Source organism: Pongo pygmaeus, chromosome 11 (assembly GCF_028885625.2).
Source record: "Pongo pygmaeus isolate AG05252 chromosome 11, NHGRI_mPonPyg2-v2.0_pri, whole genome shotgun sequence".
Lineage (NCBI taxonomy): Eukaryota > Metazoa > Chordata > Mammalia > Primates > Hominidae > Pongo > Pongo pygmaeus.
In genome coordinates this window covers 101,568,455-101,585,192 of record NC_072384.2, presented here as the reverse complement: position 1 = coordinate 101,585,192, position 16,738 = coordinate 101,568,455, and the positions used below count along the sequence as shown (strand labels likewise).

Below are 16,738 nucleotides of genomic sequence, written 5' to 3'. Positions count from 1 at the left end.
CAAAGGAAAAAAAATCAATTATGCTTTTATTGAGCTTTTTTATTGTCTGTTTTCTCATTGGTCTCTAAGTTGTGTTGAGTATAGGAACTGAGGTATATCCCCACACCTAGCAATAGTGCCTGGCACACAGTAGACAACAAATGTGAAGTTGAGTGAATAGATGAATTTATAACAATATTTTGTAAGCTAGGGGTTTTGACCCACCAGGATCATGAAATCAATCTAGTGGATTATAATCAGCTTTAATTTAAACAAGAAAAAGAAATAGAAGAGAATAGCAAATAATAAGAGTATTATTTCATGAAATTTTTTATTACAAAATTTGTAAAATATATTTCTTATAATGAGTGGCAGTAAAACTAAAATGAAAGCCACTGGGTTGTAATAAGCAAGTACTTTTTTCTATAGTAAGAAAAAGCAGATTTTTTTATTTTTAAAAAAATCGGAAAACCTTGTGACTGAAAAGACTCCTGCCTTGAGGGATTTTTACATTCACAGATTTCAAGGCCTTAAACTCAAGGGAAAAAAGTGTCTAGAGTTTTGGGTTTCTGTGAGTAGATGACAGAGGAATTAAAAATCCATCACAGATCCTGCCTGGTAACTATTGCCATAGACCAATGAAGCCTAAAAGTGCTGTTGAATTCTATTTCCTCTGAAGATATATCTTAAACTTTTTTGTCCCATGGCTGATGACAAAAGTGGAAGTCCAGTGTTAAAAGTATGAATTCTTTGCTGTTGAGGGTGGTCACTGATTTGCGTCTTGGAGAATTTAATTGGCTGTTTCTCCCAACCTTCTCTCTTGAAGAAAAGAGCCCTGAGCCAATAAGGAGCTACTGTTCTGTGTCCATAGCAACAAAATAAACAAACTTTGGCCTGCAATCTCCCAAGGGCAAACCTCACAACTCAGGCCCAAGTCACGGGAATCTGAATGGTGGGGTGACCTTCTCCTCTAGTTTAATTTCATTGCAATACTGAGAAACTTCAACTGTTTTGTCTTTAGAAGGGAAATTCATGTTTGCGCCAGGCCAGCCTTTGTAAAAGCCTTTGATTGGATTCACTAGAAGTCTGTCTTCCCGCAGTACATATATTGTGAATTTTCTGCTTTGGCATTTCAACCACTTGGAATGGCCACTAAAGTCTTGAGTTCTGGAACCTCTGGATTTGATCTAAAGTAAATTCTGATTCTGTGTTGATGGGGAACCATTTCTCTCTAACACTGTGGTTTCTTTAAGATGTTTGACTTGGGCCACATGAGAATAACAGATCGTTGGGCAGTCCAAGGTAAGCTCTTTGGAAAAGATGTTTTATATTATTTTTTCTACTGATTATTAATACTAACCAGTAACTTCTCTGAAGCCTCTGCCGGCTCACTGGTGACTATTGTTAGGGCAAGCCTCAGGTGAAATCATCAGGTAGAAGTGCAGGAAAGGAAAAAAAGGGGGAGAAAAAATCCTTACACACACTCACACACCCCTCTATAATTAGAGCTATACGATGTCAAGCCACTGTAAATGCAGATCTATCTGTGATGACATGGAAATATCTACTAGATATCCTGTTACACAAGAAGAACAAGATGAAACATTGTGTGCAAAGTATGCTCTCATTTATGCAAATCATTTTAAAAATCTATTATGCTTATCTACAGGTTAAGTTCTATATGCAAAACATTTAAGGTTATATGCACTCACAACATTTCTGGAAGGATGCCCCCAAAATCTGTTAGAAGTATTTCCCACTTAAGAAGCTATGAGAAGTCAAGGGCTGATTTTAGCTACTGAAATATTAAAATACTGCCATATAGGCCGGGCACGGTAGCTCACACCTGTAATCCCAGCACTTTGGGAGGCCGAGGTGGGTGGATCACCTGAAGTCAGGAGTTTGAGACCAGCCTGGCCAATATGGTGAAACCCCATCTTTACAAAAATACAAAAATTAGCCAGGCGTGGTGGCGGGTGCCTGTAATTCCAGCTACTGGGGAAGCTGAGGCAGGAGAATCGCTTGAACCTCAGAGGTAGAGGTTGCAGTGAGCCAAGACCACACCATTGCACTCCAGCCTAGGCAACAAGAGCAAAACTCTGTCTCAAAATAATAATAATAATAATAATAAATAAAATACTGCCATATTGATTGGTAGATGACCATTGTCCAAGCCCCTTGCATGTCCTCCTTGCCACCTTGGTTGTCCCAACTCCTCCCCTGGCACCCCCAGACCACCTCATGATTCAGCAACTAAGGGGTTAATGCCTGGCAGGGAGGTGGGAGTGAGATCCCCCAGGACCCTGTTCCAACCCTGGTTGATTATTCAATAGCCTCGTCTTACTGGTTGTTAAATATTTTGAGTATCACTCCCATGGGTGTTCAAAGAGAAAGGCCTTTATTTTTATTTTATTTATTTATTTTTTTTAAAAGACAGGATCTTGTGCTGTCACCCAGGCTGAAATGCAGTGGTGTGGTCATAGCTCACTGCAACCTCAAACTCCTGGCCTCAAGTGATCCTCCCGCACTACCTGCCAAGTAGCTGGGACTACAGGCACACTCCACCATACTAGGCTATTTTTTAAATTTTTTGTAGATACAGAGTCTCGATATGTTTCTCAGGCTGGTCTCAAACTCCTAGCCTCAAGCGACTCTCCCATCTCAGTCTCTCAAAGTGTTGGGATTACAGACAAGTGCCACCACACCTGTGAGGCCTTCTTTTTTTTTTTCTTAAGAGCAAAAGAATATATACCAAGACATTGTTTATCATGGGAAAGAAGAAAAGGAAACAACCACACATTCATCAAAGATCATTGAAAATCTATGTAAAACTCCACTGAGTGATTGTATTACCCATACAATTTACCTCTGCTTTCTGGCTTTTGAATGCAAATGTTTAATATTATTTATAATATGGTAATGACGATTACAACATTTTGGCAGTTTCATCTGTGAATCTCTTTTCTCTTTGTTTTTGTTTTTTGTTTTATTTATTTATTTATTGAGACAGAGTCTTGTTCTGTCACCCAGGCTGGAGTGCAGTGGTGAGATCTCGGCTCACTGCAACCTCCACCTCCCAGGTTCAAGTGATTCTCCTGCCTTAGCCTCCTGAGTAGCTGGGATTACAGGCGTGTGCCACCATGCCTGGCTAATTTTTGTGTTTTTAGTAGAGACGGGGTTTCGTCCTGTTGGCTAGGCTGGTCTCGAACTCCTGGCGTCAAGTGATCCTCTTGCCTTGGCCTCCCAAAGTGCTGGAATTACAGGCATCAGCCACCGCACCATCTTTTTCTCTTTGTTGAGCTGGCTCCAACCACCATGATGAGCTGATTACAACCACCAAGTTTACTAGTCAGGTAAGAAATATTCATCAAATGCCCATTGTGGACAAGCCACTTTGCAAGGCTTAGTGGAGGTGTTGAGGCACAGAGAGCACTCCATAGTGGAGTCCTGGCCTTCAAGAAGAGAGAAGGCAGTTGCTAGAAGTGGGCCTGCCTTAGCCTCTCACTTCCTGCCCCATGGACTCCTGCTAAATCTCCCAAGTTCAGGGTTGGCTCCTTTCCTACAGGAAGCAGATACAAGGTTCTAAGCAGAAGCAGTTTCTTTTTTGCTACTGTTGTGGCCTTCTTTCAGACTCTCACCTGAATTCTAGCTCCTTGTAGCATCATCTTCCCACCTGGGCCCTCCATCCCATCTGTTTCTCTGACCTCATCTCCTTGACTTGGCCGTAACAGGCCCCCAAACCCAGTGGAGTATGGACAGTTATAAATGGCGGCCCTGTCACCTGCTCTTCAGGCCTTTGCTGTTTAACCAGTCTCCTGGACTCCTTTCTAGCCCTGGACTCCTTTCTAGCCCTGACCTCTATTGCAGAAGACTCCCTAGTCCCAGGCCTCTGGCCCAGCCAACCCCTGCACACGCTGCCTTTCTTCCAAGGCCAGGTCTCTTGCCTTGACTCCACTGCTCACTTAGCTGTCTTTCTGCCGACTCCTCCACTGACTGCAAGCTGCCTGAGGGCAAGGTCCAACCAGCATCTAGCACAGGACTCACAGCACAAGATTTGTACTGTTAAAGCAGCAGTTACAAGTGGGTGAGTTTTAGTATCCTCATATGTAAAATAGATTCAACCTTAAGGTCCTCTCTAGCTCTTAAGGTCATTAGACACCATCAGTGGGTTTCTCAAGCATCAGTCGTGTTGGAGAAAGAGGTCGATTTCATTTTTTCAGCAGGTTCTTAAGCAAATGTATTCCAGTGTAACATTGAAAACATTGAAAACTAATCATAGACTTTTGTGCAATCTTGTCTCCTCTCCCATTTTCTTGCTCTTGTGGAATTAAATCTCTTTTAATGCTGTACTCTAATTTTAGTTGGATTCTGGAAAATAAAGAAGATAAGCCAGTGTGGTCAAGCCACCATGTTTATCTGATAGTTGTCTTTCATCAAGATTCTCATAATAGGGGTTTTGTTTTTATGGAGCCAGGGAAGGAGTTTCCACTCTGTAATTCAAGGAGGTGACCAGGAATGAGAAACGAGGAGATTCACTTGCACTGTAGCTCAAGCAGCAGAACTAATTTTCCAGGAAGTTCTGTGCAGAACTTGCTGTGGGAATTTCTCTTCCCTTCAGTGAGAACTGGTGTGGCCTGCTGGAAAGGAAGGAGCTTGGGAGTCAAGGAGATTTGTGTTTGTTTCCAGCTCTGCAACTTGCTCCCACTGTGACTTCTCTGAGTCTCAGTAGCTTCATCTATAGTATCAGCATAACAATAATTGAGCAGTTTTACCTGGCTCACAGCAAGGACTCAGTTATGGCAAATTTTATTTTATTTTTATTTTATCTTATTTTATTTTTTGAGAGGAAGTCTCACTCTCCACCCAGGCTGGAGTGCAGTGGCACAATCTCGGCTCTCTGCAACCTCTGCCTCCCAGGTTCAAGCAATCCTCCCACCTCAGCCTCCTGAGTAGCTGGGACTATAGGTGTGTGCCACCATGCCCAGCTAATTTTTGTATTTTTAGTAGAAACGGGGTTTCACCATGTTGGCCAGGCTGGTCTCAAACTCCTGACCTCAAGCAGTCCATCCACCTCAGCCTCCCAAAGTGCTGGGATTACAGGCGTGAGCCACCATGCCCGGCCAGTTATGGCAAAGTTTAAATTGCTTTCAAGTCAAGTCTACTAAGTAGAAAGGGATGAGCTGTTAACCTATAGTCAAGACCCTGCACCAGATCAACAGCTTCTGGAATCTACCATTATTCTTTGGGTCCTCCCTGGGTTTTTCCCAATTCATCTGTATTTTTGCTTTGATTCTAAATGGTTTAACCTTCTGCTGTTGTTTTTCGATTTCAGCAAAAGCCTCCTGATCTAGCAGCCAAGACTGCCCCTGACCTTTGGCCATGTACCCCAACCCTCTCGTCTATTGCACCTGCTGGGACCCCTGGAACTTGGGACCACGGAAGCTAATCAAGACCCCTCGACTACCATGCAAGAACTCCACAGGGAGGTCCAAGTAAGAATTATCTGGGATGGGGTAGGCACAGGGACCTTGGGATCCATTTGTAGCCTCATTTCTTTCACAAGATTTCTAAAACAGCAAGTGTGGCAGGAAAATCCCAGGTGAGCCAGAAAGCCTCGGTTTCCCGAGCTTCCCTGCCAGCTGGTTGGCTGCACCCTCATCTTGCCAGCTCTGTTTGGGGTTTGTGCCATTTTAAATGAGGAAATCTCAGTGTTGGTGCAATGGCAAAGTGCAGCTTCCAACCAAAGGGCCCTGATGGCAGCTGCCGCTTCCATGTGGGATAAAGAGCTTTGGGAATCGGGGGACAAACTCTTCCTGGGACAGTGAACAAGTGCCAGGGCCTTGGGCCTCAGTTTTAAAGGCCTCAGATTTTAAAGATTCCAGCTGTCAGATCATGCATTCCAATTTTGGATCACTATAGGGATGTACTTAATCTGGGAGTGTTAAAAAGGGTTTCCGAATTTCCAATGTTCTTGTTTTAGTTATTTGTTTTTCACTTTCAGGCTAACTCCTCTTCTACCAGCTCCCAAAAATCACAATTACCTCCAACCAACAAAACCTGTTGTTTCCCCAAAGTAAGTATTGTTTTGTTTTGTTTTGTTTTGTTTTTGAGATGGAGTCTCACTCTGTTGCCCAGGCTAGAGTGCAGTGGTGTAACCTTGGCTCACTGCAACCTCTGCCTCCCGGTCTCAAGCGATTCTCCTGCCTCAGCCTCTCAAGTAGCTGGGAATACAGGTGTGCACACCACCATGCCTGGCTACTTTTTTGTATTTTAGTAGAGACGGGGTTTCACCACGTTGCCCAGGGTGGTCTTGAACTCCTGAACTCAGGCAATCCACCCGCCTCGGCCTCCCAAAGTGTTGGGATTACAGGTGTGAGCCACTGCGCCAAGCAGTTTGTTTGTTTGAGATGGAGTCTTGCTCTGTCACCCAGGCTGGAGCTCAGTGGTGCCATCTTGGCTCACTCCAACCTCCACCTCCCTGGTTCAAACAATTCTCCTGCCTTAGCCTCCTGAGTAGCTGGGATTACAGGCACCCATTACCATGCCCAGGTAATTTTTGTATTTGTAGTAACGACAGGGTTTCACCATGTTGGCCAGGCTGGTCTGGAACTGCTGACCTTAAGTGACCAGCCCTCCTCGGCCTTCAAAGTGCTGGGATTACAGTCGTGAGCCACTGTGCCTGGCCCTAAGTATTTGTATGTCCTTGAGGCAGAAATGGTTTCAGGCATGTGAATAAAATAATCTCCCTCCCTCCTGGCCTGACTTGAACTAATTGATGCCAGGGATGTTAGAGAATTGCCAGAATCGACTTTGATTTCTTGCAAACCTCAGATCCTACATGTAGATTTTGGGGTCCTCTGCATCCACAGCTTCCAAAGTCATTGCATCATTTGATTCAAAGTCACTGTATCAACTGCTCTCCACAGGGGTGCCCCCAATAACTGTTTTCTGCCCTGGAGCCCAAAGCTTGATGTGTGCTATTGTCACAGAGCCTTGGTGACCCTCTCATACATTTAGGGTGGTGACTCACTCTTTAGCTGATTACTTTCCTATGTCTGAGATTTTCTGTGGGTTGCATCTTGGTTTTAATCACAAATTAAAATTTTTACTCACATTTTACAAGCTTAGAAACGTACCTTAGTTTTAGGTCTTTGTATGAATCTTTGTATTCCATTAAATTTTTTGGAAAATATGTATTGACCACCTATTATTTATTAGGCACTGTTTCAGGTGCTGGGAAAAGAGCCAGAAACACAATAAAGTCTCCATTTTCCTGGCACTTATATTCTAGTGGGGAAGGGAGGGGAAGAGGACCATAAACTAGTTATTACATCCGAGGTTGGCAAGTGCTACATAGAAAAACAATGCAGGCAAAGCAGGTAGGGGCTGTGACGGTGGGGATACTTTATGTGGGGAGGTCAGGGCGAGTGCCTGTATAAAGGGGATTAAAGGAGCCTCAATGATGCCTGGGGCAAGCACTCTTGGCAGAGGGACCAGCAAGTCCAAAGGCCCTGGGGTAGGAACTTGCTTGGCATGTCTGACCTCTTCCAGGAAGGCAGAAGCCAATGTAGCATGAGCGGAGCGAGTGAGCAGGGAGTGGTGGGAGATGAGCTCAAAGAAGGTAACGAGGTGATGGGTGTGGTGGGCAGGACAGTGACCCTCTCCCAAGGACGTCTACACCCTAATACCCAGAGACTGTGAATATGTTATGTTACTTGCCAAAGAGGAATTAAGGTTGCAGATGGAATTAAGGTTGCTAATCAGCTGACCTTGAGTTGGAGAGATTATCCTGGATTATCTCAGATTCCAGGTAATCACAAAGGTCCTCCTTTGTACATGAAAGAGGAGGTCAGAGTATCAGAGTCAGAGAAGGAGCTGTGACAACAGAAGCAGAGGTCGGAGTAATGCGATTGCTGCTGGCTTTGGAGATGGAAAGGCCACTGTGAACATATACACATATATGGTATTCATTTTATATATAGCATATATAAAGATTTGAATGAAAAACAAGTTTAACTTCAACATTTGTATCTTAATGGGACACATTTCATTATCTGGAACATTTGTTTATACAGAATGTTTCATTCTCCAATAAAGAGAGTTCTACGCAGTTCCATGAACTGAGTGTGTGTGTGCCCATGTGTGTGTAAGGGGGTGGCGGGGGTGTTACCTGGCTCAGAGAGCCTTGACTCAGGGAGAATATGTAGGGGTCCCTCTAGCTGGTTTATGCTCCTCCAAAACAGAAGTTGCCCCAACATCCTAAGACAAGTCTTTTGCCTCCTTGGGCAGGACCTTTTCATGAGCGCCCCCACTTTGGTGCCCTCAGGAGCCCGGCTTCAGTGAGTTCCCCAGCTATCCTAGGGATCCCCTAAGAAGGTCAAGTCAGAGAGCAGAAGTCAGATGGTGGCGGCCTCAGGGTTCAGCTCCTAAGCTTTGAACTTCTCTTTGCTGTCTGGTTGCTTTCTGAGCATGTCTTTCTCTTGCAGAATGAAAATCCATTCAGCAAGGCAAGAAGAGAACAATAAATCATTTTATGTGAGTAAAGGCAGGAAAAGGGTGGTGGGACTAAAATTTATTGAGTGCCTACCATGTGCAAGCGTGGGCCCTTTACATTTTTATACTTACCTTGTTGAATCTTCACAAAGATCCTGGGAGGAGGTGCTGTTATTATTGCACATTATGCATGGCAGGTAAGTGGAAGAACCACGAGTTGAACTCAGCTCTGCCAGATTCCAGAGTGGGCATTTAATTGCCACTCTCTCCTGCCTTGTACAAGGCAAACAGAGTGTCCCAGGGAAACCGGACATGACAGCTAGTCCAGACCAGTGAACAGCTCATGCCTAGATGCAGGAAGTGCTCTGCTGACCTAGGGAACTCACGAAAGCTGGGGAGAGGCTGCTGGGACCCCTCAGGGGAGCAGGGGCAGGAGGGCACTGGAGAAGGTGATGGGAACCAAACTTGAAGGATCTTGACGCCTGCCTGGGAATGTGGGCCCGACCCGTCTGATGTCTGGGAGTCTTTATTGGTCTGACACAGGCACAGGACCAAGAGTTACATTTCAGAAAAAGCACCCTCTGGTGGGATGTAATTGGTACACTTTACTGTTTTCTGTGTTTATCTAGTTTCTTCTTTTTTTTTTTTTTTTTTTTTTTTTAGTTTTAGGTCTTTGCATGAATCTTTGTATTCCATTAATTTTTTTGGAAAATATTTATTGACCATCTATTATTTATTAGGCACTATTTCAGGTGCTGGGAAAAGAGCCAGGGGAAAGAGCCATGCAGTCCTTTAATGATTAGGGAAAAAAATATACAAGCAAAAACATAATTGCCCTCTAGGTGGAGAGGAGGATGAACTGTGGGGGGAGCAAGATTGAAGGCAGAGAGGCCAGAGCCCAAGAGAAGGATGGTGGTGGCCTAGGGCCGTCAGGCAGGGGTGTGGAGAGAGGAGGGTGACTCAGAGAAACATGAAGGAGGTGACAACAGCAGGGATCAAGGGGCTGCAGCGTGTGCCGCGCAGCTCTCAGAGCCCCAGCCTTGCCCTGGTCCAGGCCAGCGGAGGCCCTGCCCGGGGTTTCTGACTTGGCATCTAATGGGAGAAGGAGGAGGAAATGACATTTTGTTTGCAACCGTCCTAGTCATTTTCTCATATGTTGTTTTGTTTTTCCCTCACAAAAGCCCTTTGAGAAAGAGTTATTAACCCCACTTTCTGTTAAGGAAACTGAGGCACAGAGATGCTGGATGGCGATTGTCTGGTGGCAGAGCCAAGATTTACTCAGGCCTCTGTGATTCCAAAACCTGAGCAGTTGCCGCATGCCCGCCTCCTCTGGGCTCTGGCCACGAGGGCAAACACAAGTTGGGGGCAGAGGCATCAATGGCTTGGTTTGGCGCAGAGCTTGAGAGGCCCCTAGGGACACCCAGGAGCCTATTAAGCATCAGATTTGAGTCACAGAGATGTGAGGATGAGCTATAATGGGTGAAGGGCCCAGAAGGGCTTGGGCTCTGGAGTCCCAGGTCCCTGTTTTTAAGATGTGAGTGAGGCAATAAGAGAAGATTTGGAAAAATCTCAGCACTCCAAGTCTGCCATTTGATCTTACTTTCCCTTGATGCCTAGGAAGTGATCAACGTGTCACCTGGCTATCAACTTGTTCGGAATCGGGAACAGATTTCTGTCACCTTAGGGGATGAGATGTTTGATAGGAAAAAGCGGTGGGAATCGGAGATCCCGGACAAAGGCAGATTTTCCAGGTAATGCTGTTGTACCAACATGCAGCTGCTTGGGGCTACTCCCACCCAGCTCAGCCCGGCCTCAGGGACAAGCCAAAGCTGCTATGCCCACACCCAGGCCACTGGTCCCTGCTCTGGAGGGGCTGCAAGGGCACCTCCCTCCTCGCCCCTGCTTTCTGATGATGTATCTCTCCACATCTGCCTCTCTGCTCTGATCCCATCCGTGAGCAGATCCAAGGGGCAAGATGAAGACTGGGAGTTATGTGATTGATCCCAAAGGATAGCAATTGTTCGTGGGGTGAGGAATAGATAGAATAGCCATAAATTAGTCTGAATTTGGGGCATGCAAATTAAGTAAAGTGAGGGTTTCTGGGAGGCTGGAGTGCACTTTTTTTTTTTTTTTTTTTTTTTTTTGAGACAGAATCTCTCTCTGCCACGCAGGCTGGAGTTTAGTGGCACGATCTCAGCTCACTGCAACTTCTGCCTTCCAGGTTTAAGCAATTCTCACGCCTCAGCCTCTCGAGTAGCTAGGATTACAGGCTTGAAACATGACGCCCGGCTAATTTTTATAATTTTAGTAGAGATGGGGTTTCACCATGTTGGCCTGGCTAGTCTCAAACTCCTGACCTCAGGTAATCCTCCCGCCTCAGCCTCCCAAAGTGCTGGGATTATAGGCGTGAGCCACCGTGCCCAGCGTCTTTTTCATTATGTCCAAAAATACTACTCAGCTTGTGCCCCCGGGAGATGCAGTGTGGAAGGTTCTGGCCTGACTCTATCCCGTTAGCACAGCTGTTCTGTCTGTCTTGAGGCTCCACCCACTCTCTGTCCTCCAATGCCATATCAAGTATATCTCCATGTCTTTCTTTTTTCATTAACAGATGCAGATTCATCTCTACATCTTTTCATTCTACCCTTTAATCTCTTATTCACGTCGTCTTCCCTGATATGCTGCCCATGTTCAGGCATCTTACTTCTTAACTGCACTACTGAATGGCTCTCCAAGTGCCTCTTACCTCAGGCTTATTTTGCTGTAATGATTATTTTTTCAACACACAAGTCTAAAAGACCAACAATAGAAAACACACACACACACATACAGACACACACACACACACACTCACACACAATCATCTACCTATCTGCTAGTGTATTGGCAGAATTCAACCAAACCATTAGCAGTGGTTACATCTGGGAAGGGATTCAGGTTGGGGGTGAGTCTGAAGGCCCCTCAAGTAGAATGAGGCCATGTCATGGAGTCTCCCTGATCTGACCTGGCCCAGAGGGGCCAGACCCAAGTTCTTGTCTTCCCGCCAAGGGGCATTCAGCCTCTGCTTTCTTTTCCCTGCTTATCCACAGCCCTCTGCAGGAAGAGAATGGGTCATGCACCTATACTCAAGCTAGCATCAACAGCCACCTCTTGGCCTCACAAGGAAGTTGTCACCAGTTGTGTGCAATAAAACATGATAACCTGTGCTTGTTGTATTCCCTGGTAAAGTTGTGAGTGTTGTTTGTATTGAAGATTGTGTTCAAAAGATATGGGCTCCCTGTTATTCAACTTTCTCATGACTTTTCTTTCTCTTACCCTTGAACTGTCTCCTCCTGTATCCCCTGTCTTGTTTTATCAGCCCACATTCTCTCTGTGCTCTGTTAGACATGGAAGGTGGTTGGCCAAAGAGGTCAAAGCATCTTGCATTGAGGACTTCCTCTCAGCTCCACTGCACATGGCACCATCTGCTGCCTTGTCACTCTAGCCCAACCAGACAGAGCTAAATAATTTACAGATATCATGGCAGCCTTAGACCCAGAAACACAGAAAAACATGACCTGTGCTGAAAGCCACTCTCTTAAATCCCCTCTTAGTCCCATCTCTGGCCCAATCCTTGTCTGTGGTTCACAGTCAGCATCAATCCTATTGAACATCTTCTAATTTCCTAATCCTCTGAACTTCATCCTCTGTTTCAACTATCATTATCAAATCAAGGTCAAACTCTAATAAATTTCTGACATATTTTTATTTTCCTTCTATTCAGTAGGGCACCAAACCATTCTGTTCATGTCTAGTGAGCTTACCCACAAGAGCCAAATCTGAGCCTCAACTGCCCTATTGCCAAATGCCTTCTGTAAGACCGCCCCTATCCCTCCACCTCCACCCCATAATGATAGAGCAGGTGCAGAACATGGCCAGCTCTCACCAGGCCAGCTCTCACCATGCCAGAGTCAGTTATGCTCAGGGGCCTGAATGGCATGGAATGGTAAGCTTTGTGGATTATAGAAGAATTACTTCTCCTACAGGACCAACATCATTTCTGACCTAGAAGAGCAAATCTCAGAGCTGACAGCAATAATTGAACAAATGAACAGAGACCACCAGTCTGCCCAGAAATTGGTGAGTGACCTTACATTAGCTAACATCTTCGTGAACAAGATAAAATTAATATTTTCGGATCACCTATGTGCCAGGCAAAATGCCAAGCACTTTACTCGTATGAGCCATGTTGTCTAGGTGACAGGACCCTAAAGATTGGACTGTGTCACTCAGTAGTATTTCTCTGATGTATTTATCTGTAATTCCAGGAACTCAAGTTCTTCCACAAGACTTAACTCATTTATTTCCAGGAGCTCTCCAAGTACTTCTGTGTGTGTGCAGTGACACTGTCCTCCTCACACTAGGGTGCACTTGTTGTTTTCTGTCTGGCCTTTGTGGTGCGATTAAGTTTCAGAGCTTGTGAGGCTGTCACTGACGACACCAGTGCACTCAATGTCCAGGGCTTACTCTCTGACTGTTAAAGCTGCCCACACATCAGAATCTGCAGATGTCATTTGATACTCTTTGTGATTCCTGAGGATTTCAGTGACACCTTTTTAGCTTTTACCATCTGTTTCATCTGGTGACTTCTTCCTCACCTCAAACAGGTGTGCCTGTTGGCCTGGCCTGGAGTGACAGCCAGTGCTGTGTTCAGAAATATCCTCCCCAGGGTTGTTGAACCCCGCCCCATCTGGGAGGTTTTACTTCCCAGAAGGCAGCCTCTCACCCTCTGATATGTCCCAGACATGTCTGAATCCTACAGTGACCCAGCTTATGACTCAGGCTGGGTCCTATCCTGAGACCACCCTCCTCCGCCCACCAACTATTGATTCATTACCTTATTTATCTGAAAACACTGCCAAGTTTATGGTCTCCTTCTATAGAAAGGAAACTGATGCTCAGGGAAGTTAAATAATTTGCATACGATCACTCAGCTGAACAGTGGTAGATCATTGGACAAAATGAACATTTTAAGTCACAGGCACAGATACTGCTAAAGACATATTTAGAGACTATTTCCATGAAGGGATCCTAGATTGTGTTACTGAAAATACTGCCACTTGTGAACATGCTATTTGTTGTGTGGCCCTGTGGAAGGGAGTAGTGTTGGCTGACCCTGGGCTGTTCTCTGTCTGTCAGAGTGGCTCTGCTGACCACTTGTTGTGCGACACAGTCCCTGGCTTCTCCCCAGTAGTCAGAGAGGTACAAGGACAAGCCCTAAACCCTTGTCCTAGCTGACAGTGGTCACTGACTGATTTGAAGTATTGATTTATCCTGAGACACTGGCCAGAGGATCTGGCATGTTAGAATGAAGTATCACCTGAAAGTGAGCAAATCCTGCCTGCTAGAATGGAACTATACTGTCAACAAGGATTAACACTAGATTTTAAGTTCCTTGAAGGCAAGATCTGAGTCTTAATCCTCTTTGGCTATTCCAAGCCAAGCCTTTTGTTCAATAAATGATTGCTCGATTGGATTACATATCCAAAAATCTGAAGGCCATGATGTAAGAGATGATGGTCTAGCACAGGAGACCAGACCTACCCAAAAAAAATAGTCAGTGAAAGAGATGCACCAACATTATGAACTGAATAAGTACAAAACAACATAGAGCAAGGCACAAATTGTTCTGTTCCCTTATTAATAATGTGCTCTCTGGCACTGCAGAGCACAGTGGAAGAGGGGTGGGAAGGGGGCTGTGCCCCATGAATTGGAAGGCTTTTCAGAAGGTGCAGATCAGAATGGGACGGGGTCCTCAGTCCTGTGTTGTTGATGCTGATTTTGTTTCCAGCTCTCCAGTGAAATGGATCTCCGCTGTGCTGAGATGAAACAGAACTTTGAAAACAAGAACAGGTACACTTTCTGGCATGGACCCTTGTGTGTGTTGATGGCTCTAAGGCTCCTGCATCCTTTGCAGGATTTTAGTTCACTGGGACTTCAGATAGTTCCAAATGGAGTTGGGGGATGAAGGGTGGGGGAGGTGAACAAGGCACGTGTCTTTGAAGAGCAGAATGGCTTGATTCAAAGCCACTAAAATAAACCACAAAGAAACTTATTACTGCTTTTACATTTTATCGCCCAATCCTTTCATTTCAATTATAATCTCCCTTTTTGTTGGTTACTGAGAAGAGTCATTTTTGTTCTCTATGAGATTTCTGTGATAAACAACTGTTGTTTTCAGCCAAATCTCCTCCTCCACCATCTCCTCGTTCTTCTCTTCCTCCTCCTCTTTTTCTTTGTCTCACCTCTACTCTCCCTGGCTGCTAGGTCAGGGCCTCAGCAAAATAGGAAGAAAGTACGAGAGAATCAGGAGCAAAGTCAAATCAAGAGAAAATTAAAAGGAGTCCAAATACAGAGAGATAGAGAATAGAACATGGTTACCATGGTCCGGTAGGAGGAAGAAAATGGGGAGATATTGATCAAATGATACAATGTTGCAAATATGTAGGGTGAACAAGTCCAAAGATATAATGTAAAAAATGACAGCTATAGTTAATAATAATATATGATATTGAGAACTGTTGCTAAATGAGTTTATAGCTGTTCTCAATCACAGGGAGAAAATGGTTAATTAAGTGAAATGATGGATATGTTCATTTGTTCCACTCTAGTAACCTTTTTACCATATGTATATAGTAATCTCCACTATTGTAACCATTTGTGTGTATATATATATACACACATACATATAAACTCTACCTATATATATATGCTTGTGTAGTGTGTGTATATATATAGTAAAAATTATGTGTAGTATATATATAGTATAATGGTTACTATAGTAGAGATGCATATATATATGATTTATATATATATATTAATCTTATGACATCATGTTGTATGCCTTAAATATACACAATAAAATTTATTTTTAAAGGAGTTTTCTTATGTGTATGGGTGAAGATAATCCTACATCCCCTTTCAGGCTACTTGCTGCACACCAGAGCAGCCTTAGAAATCCTGGTGGAGAGATAGCACTCTTAGTTGAGTCATAGCCATTTATACATTTATTTATCTATAGACTTTATTTGTTAGAGCAGTTTTAGGTTTACAGCAAAAATGAGGAGAAAGTACAGAGAGTTCCTGTGCACCCACTGCTAATCAAATTCAATCAAATTAAACTCAAAGATGAGTACACCGAGACACATAATAATCAAACTATCAAAAATCAAAGACAAAGCAAAAATTCTGAGAGCATCAGAAGGTAAGAAACACAACACATACAAAGGAGTGCCAATACAATTTTAATTTCTCAACAGAAACCCTGCAGGCCAGGAGTCGGTGTGATGATGTATTAAAAGTGCTGAAGGAAAAAACTGCCTACCAAGAATACCTTAGAAAAGCTGTCTTCCCCAGTTGAGGGAGAAATAGAAACTTTCCCAAACAAAAATTAAGGGAGTTCATTACTACTATGCCTGCCTTACAGAAATTGCAAAAGGAAGTTTTAAAAACTGAAACAGAAAGCTGCTAATAACATGAGACATATGAATGCACAACACTCAATGGTATAAGCAAAATAGAGTCATACTCAGAATACTTTAGGACTGTGATGATGGGATGTAAGACAATTTTATCCCAACATGAGGGTAAAAACACAAAACTATTAATAACAACTATAGCTAAAATAAATTTTCAGTGATACACATCATAAGATGATATCAGTTCTGACATCAAAAACAAAATGTTAGGGAGGGAGTAAAACTGTTGAGTTATTGCTTGCAATTAAACTTGTTATCAGCTTGAAATAGCTTATTACAAGAACAAGATATTCTAACTAAGTGCCATGGTAACCACAAAGATAAAAATCTTTAGCAGTAGCACAACACAAAAATAGAAATGATTCAAAGCATACACTACAGAAAACATCAAACCACAAAAGAAGAGAGCAAGAAAGAATCTACAAAACAACAAAACAAAAATTAACAAAATGGCAGTAGTAAGTCCTTACCTATTAATAATTACCTTGAGTGTAAATGGATTAAATTCTCTGATTAAAAAAAATAGAATGCCTGAATGGACTTTTTAAAAACAAGAACCAACTATATGCTACCTACAAGAGACTCATGTCACCTGTAAGGCACTTGAGCACTCCTCCCAGGGTCTGAGATTAAGCCCACTCAACCTGCCGCTACCACCATTACTGGCACCTACCTGCATGCACCACCTATGGACCTGAGGACAGGACCACCCAACTTGTCATAGCCATTGCCAACACCAGTGAGTACCACTT

General features: G+C 43.8%; 1 protein-coding gene across 13 annotated transcripts in view; it reads left to right on the top strand.

The window, feature by feature from the left end:
- Nucleotides 1-656: 656 nt before the first annotated feature.
- Nucleotides 657-16,738, top strand: part of FLACC1 (flagellum associated containing coiled-coil domains 1) — a 68,510-nt gene continuing 52,428 nt past the window's right edge. Inside the window, exons 1-8 of one of the 13 annotated variants that reach the window (XM_054479111.1) lie at nt 657-1,281; nt 3,147-3,332; nt 5,312-5,465; nt 5,981-6,052; nt 8,466-8,514; nt 10,090-10,223; nt 12,495-12,588; nt 14,300-14,361. In XM_054479111.1, coding sequence (XP_054335086.1) covers nt 5,359-5,465; nt 5,981-6,052; nt 8,466-8,514; nt 10,090-10,223; nt 12,495-12,588; nt 14,300-14,361 — 518 coding nt within the window. In that variant the 5' untranslated portion in view covers nt 657-1,281; nt 3,147-3,332; nt 5,312-5,358. Of the gene's footprint in view, nt 1,282-2,989; nt 4,064-5,311; nt 5,472-5,980; nt 6,053-8,465; nt 8,515-10,089; nt 10,224-12,494; nt 12,589-14,299; nt 14,362-16,738 lie in introns of all 13 variants that reach the window. The other 12 variants (XM_054479110.2, XM_054479104.2, XM_054479099.2 and 9 more) reach the window with 12 other exon arrangements.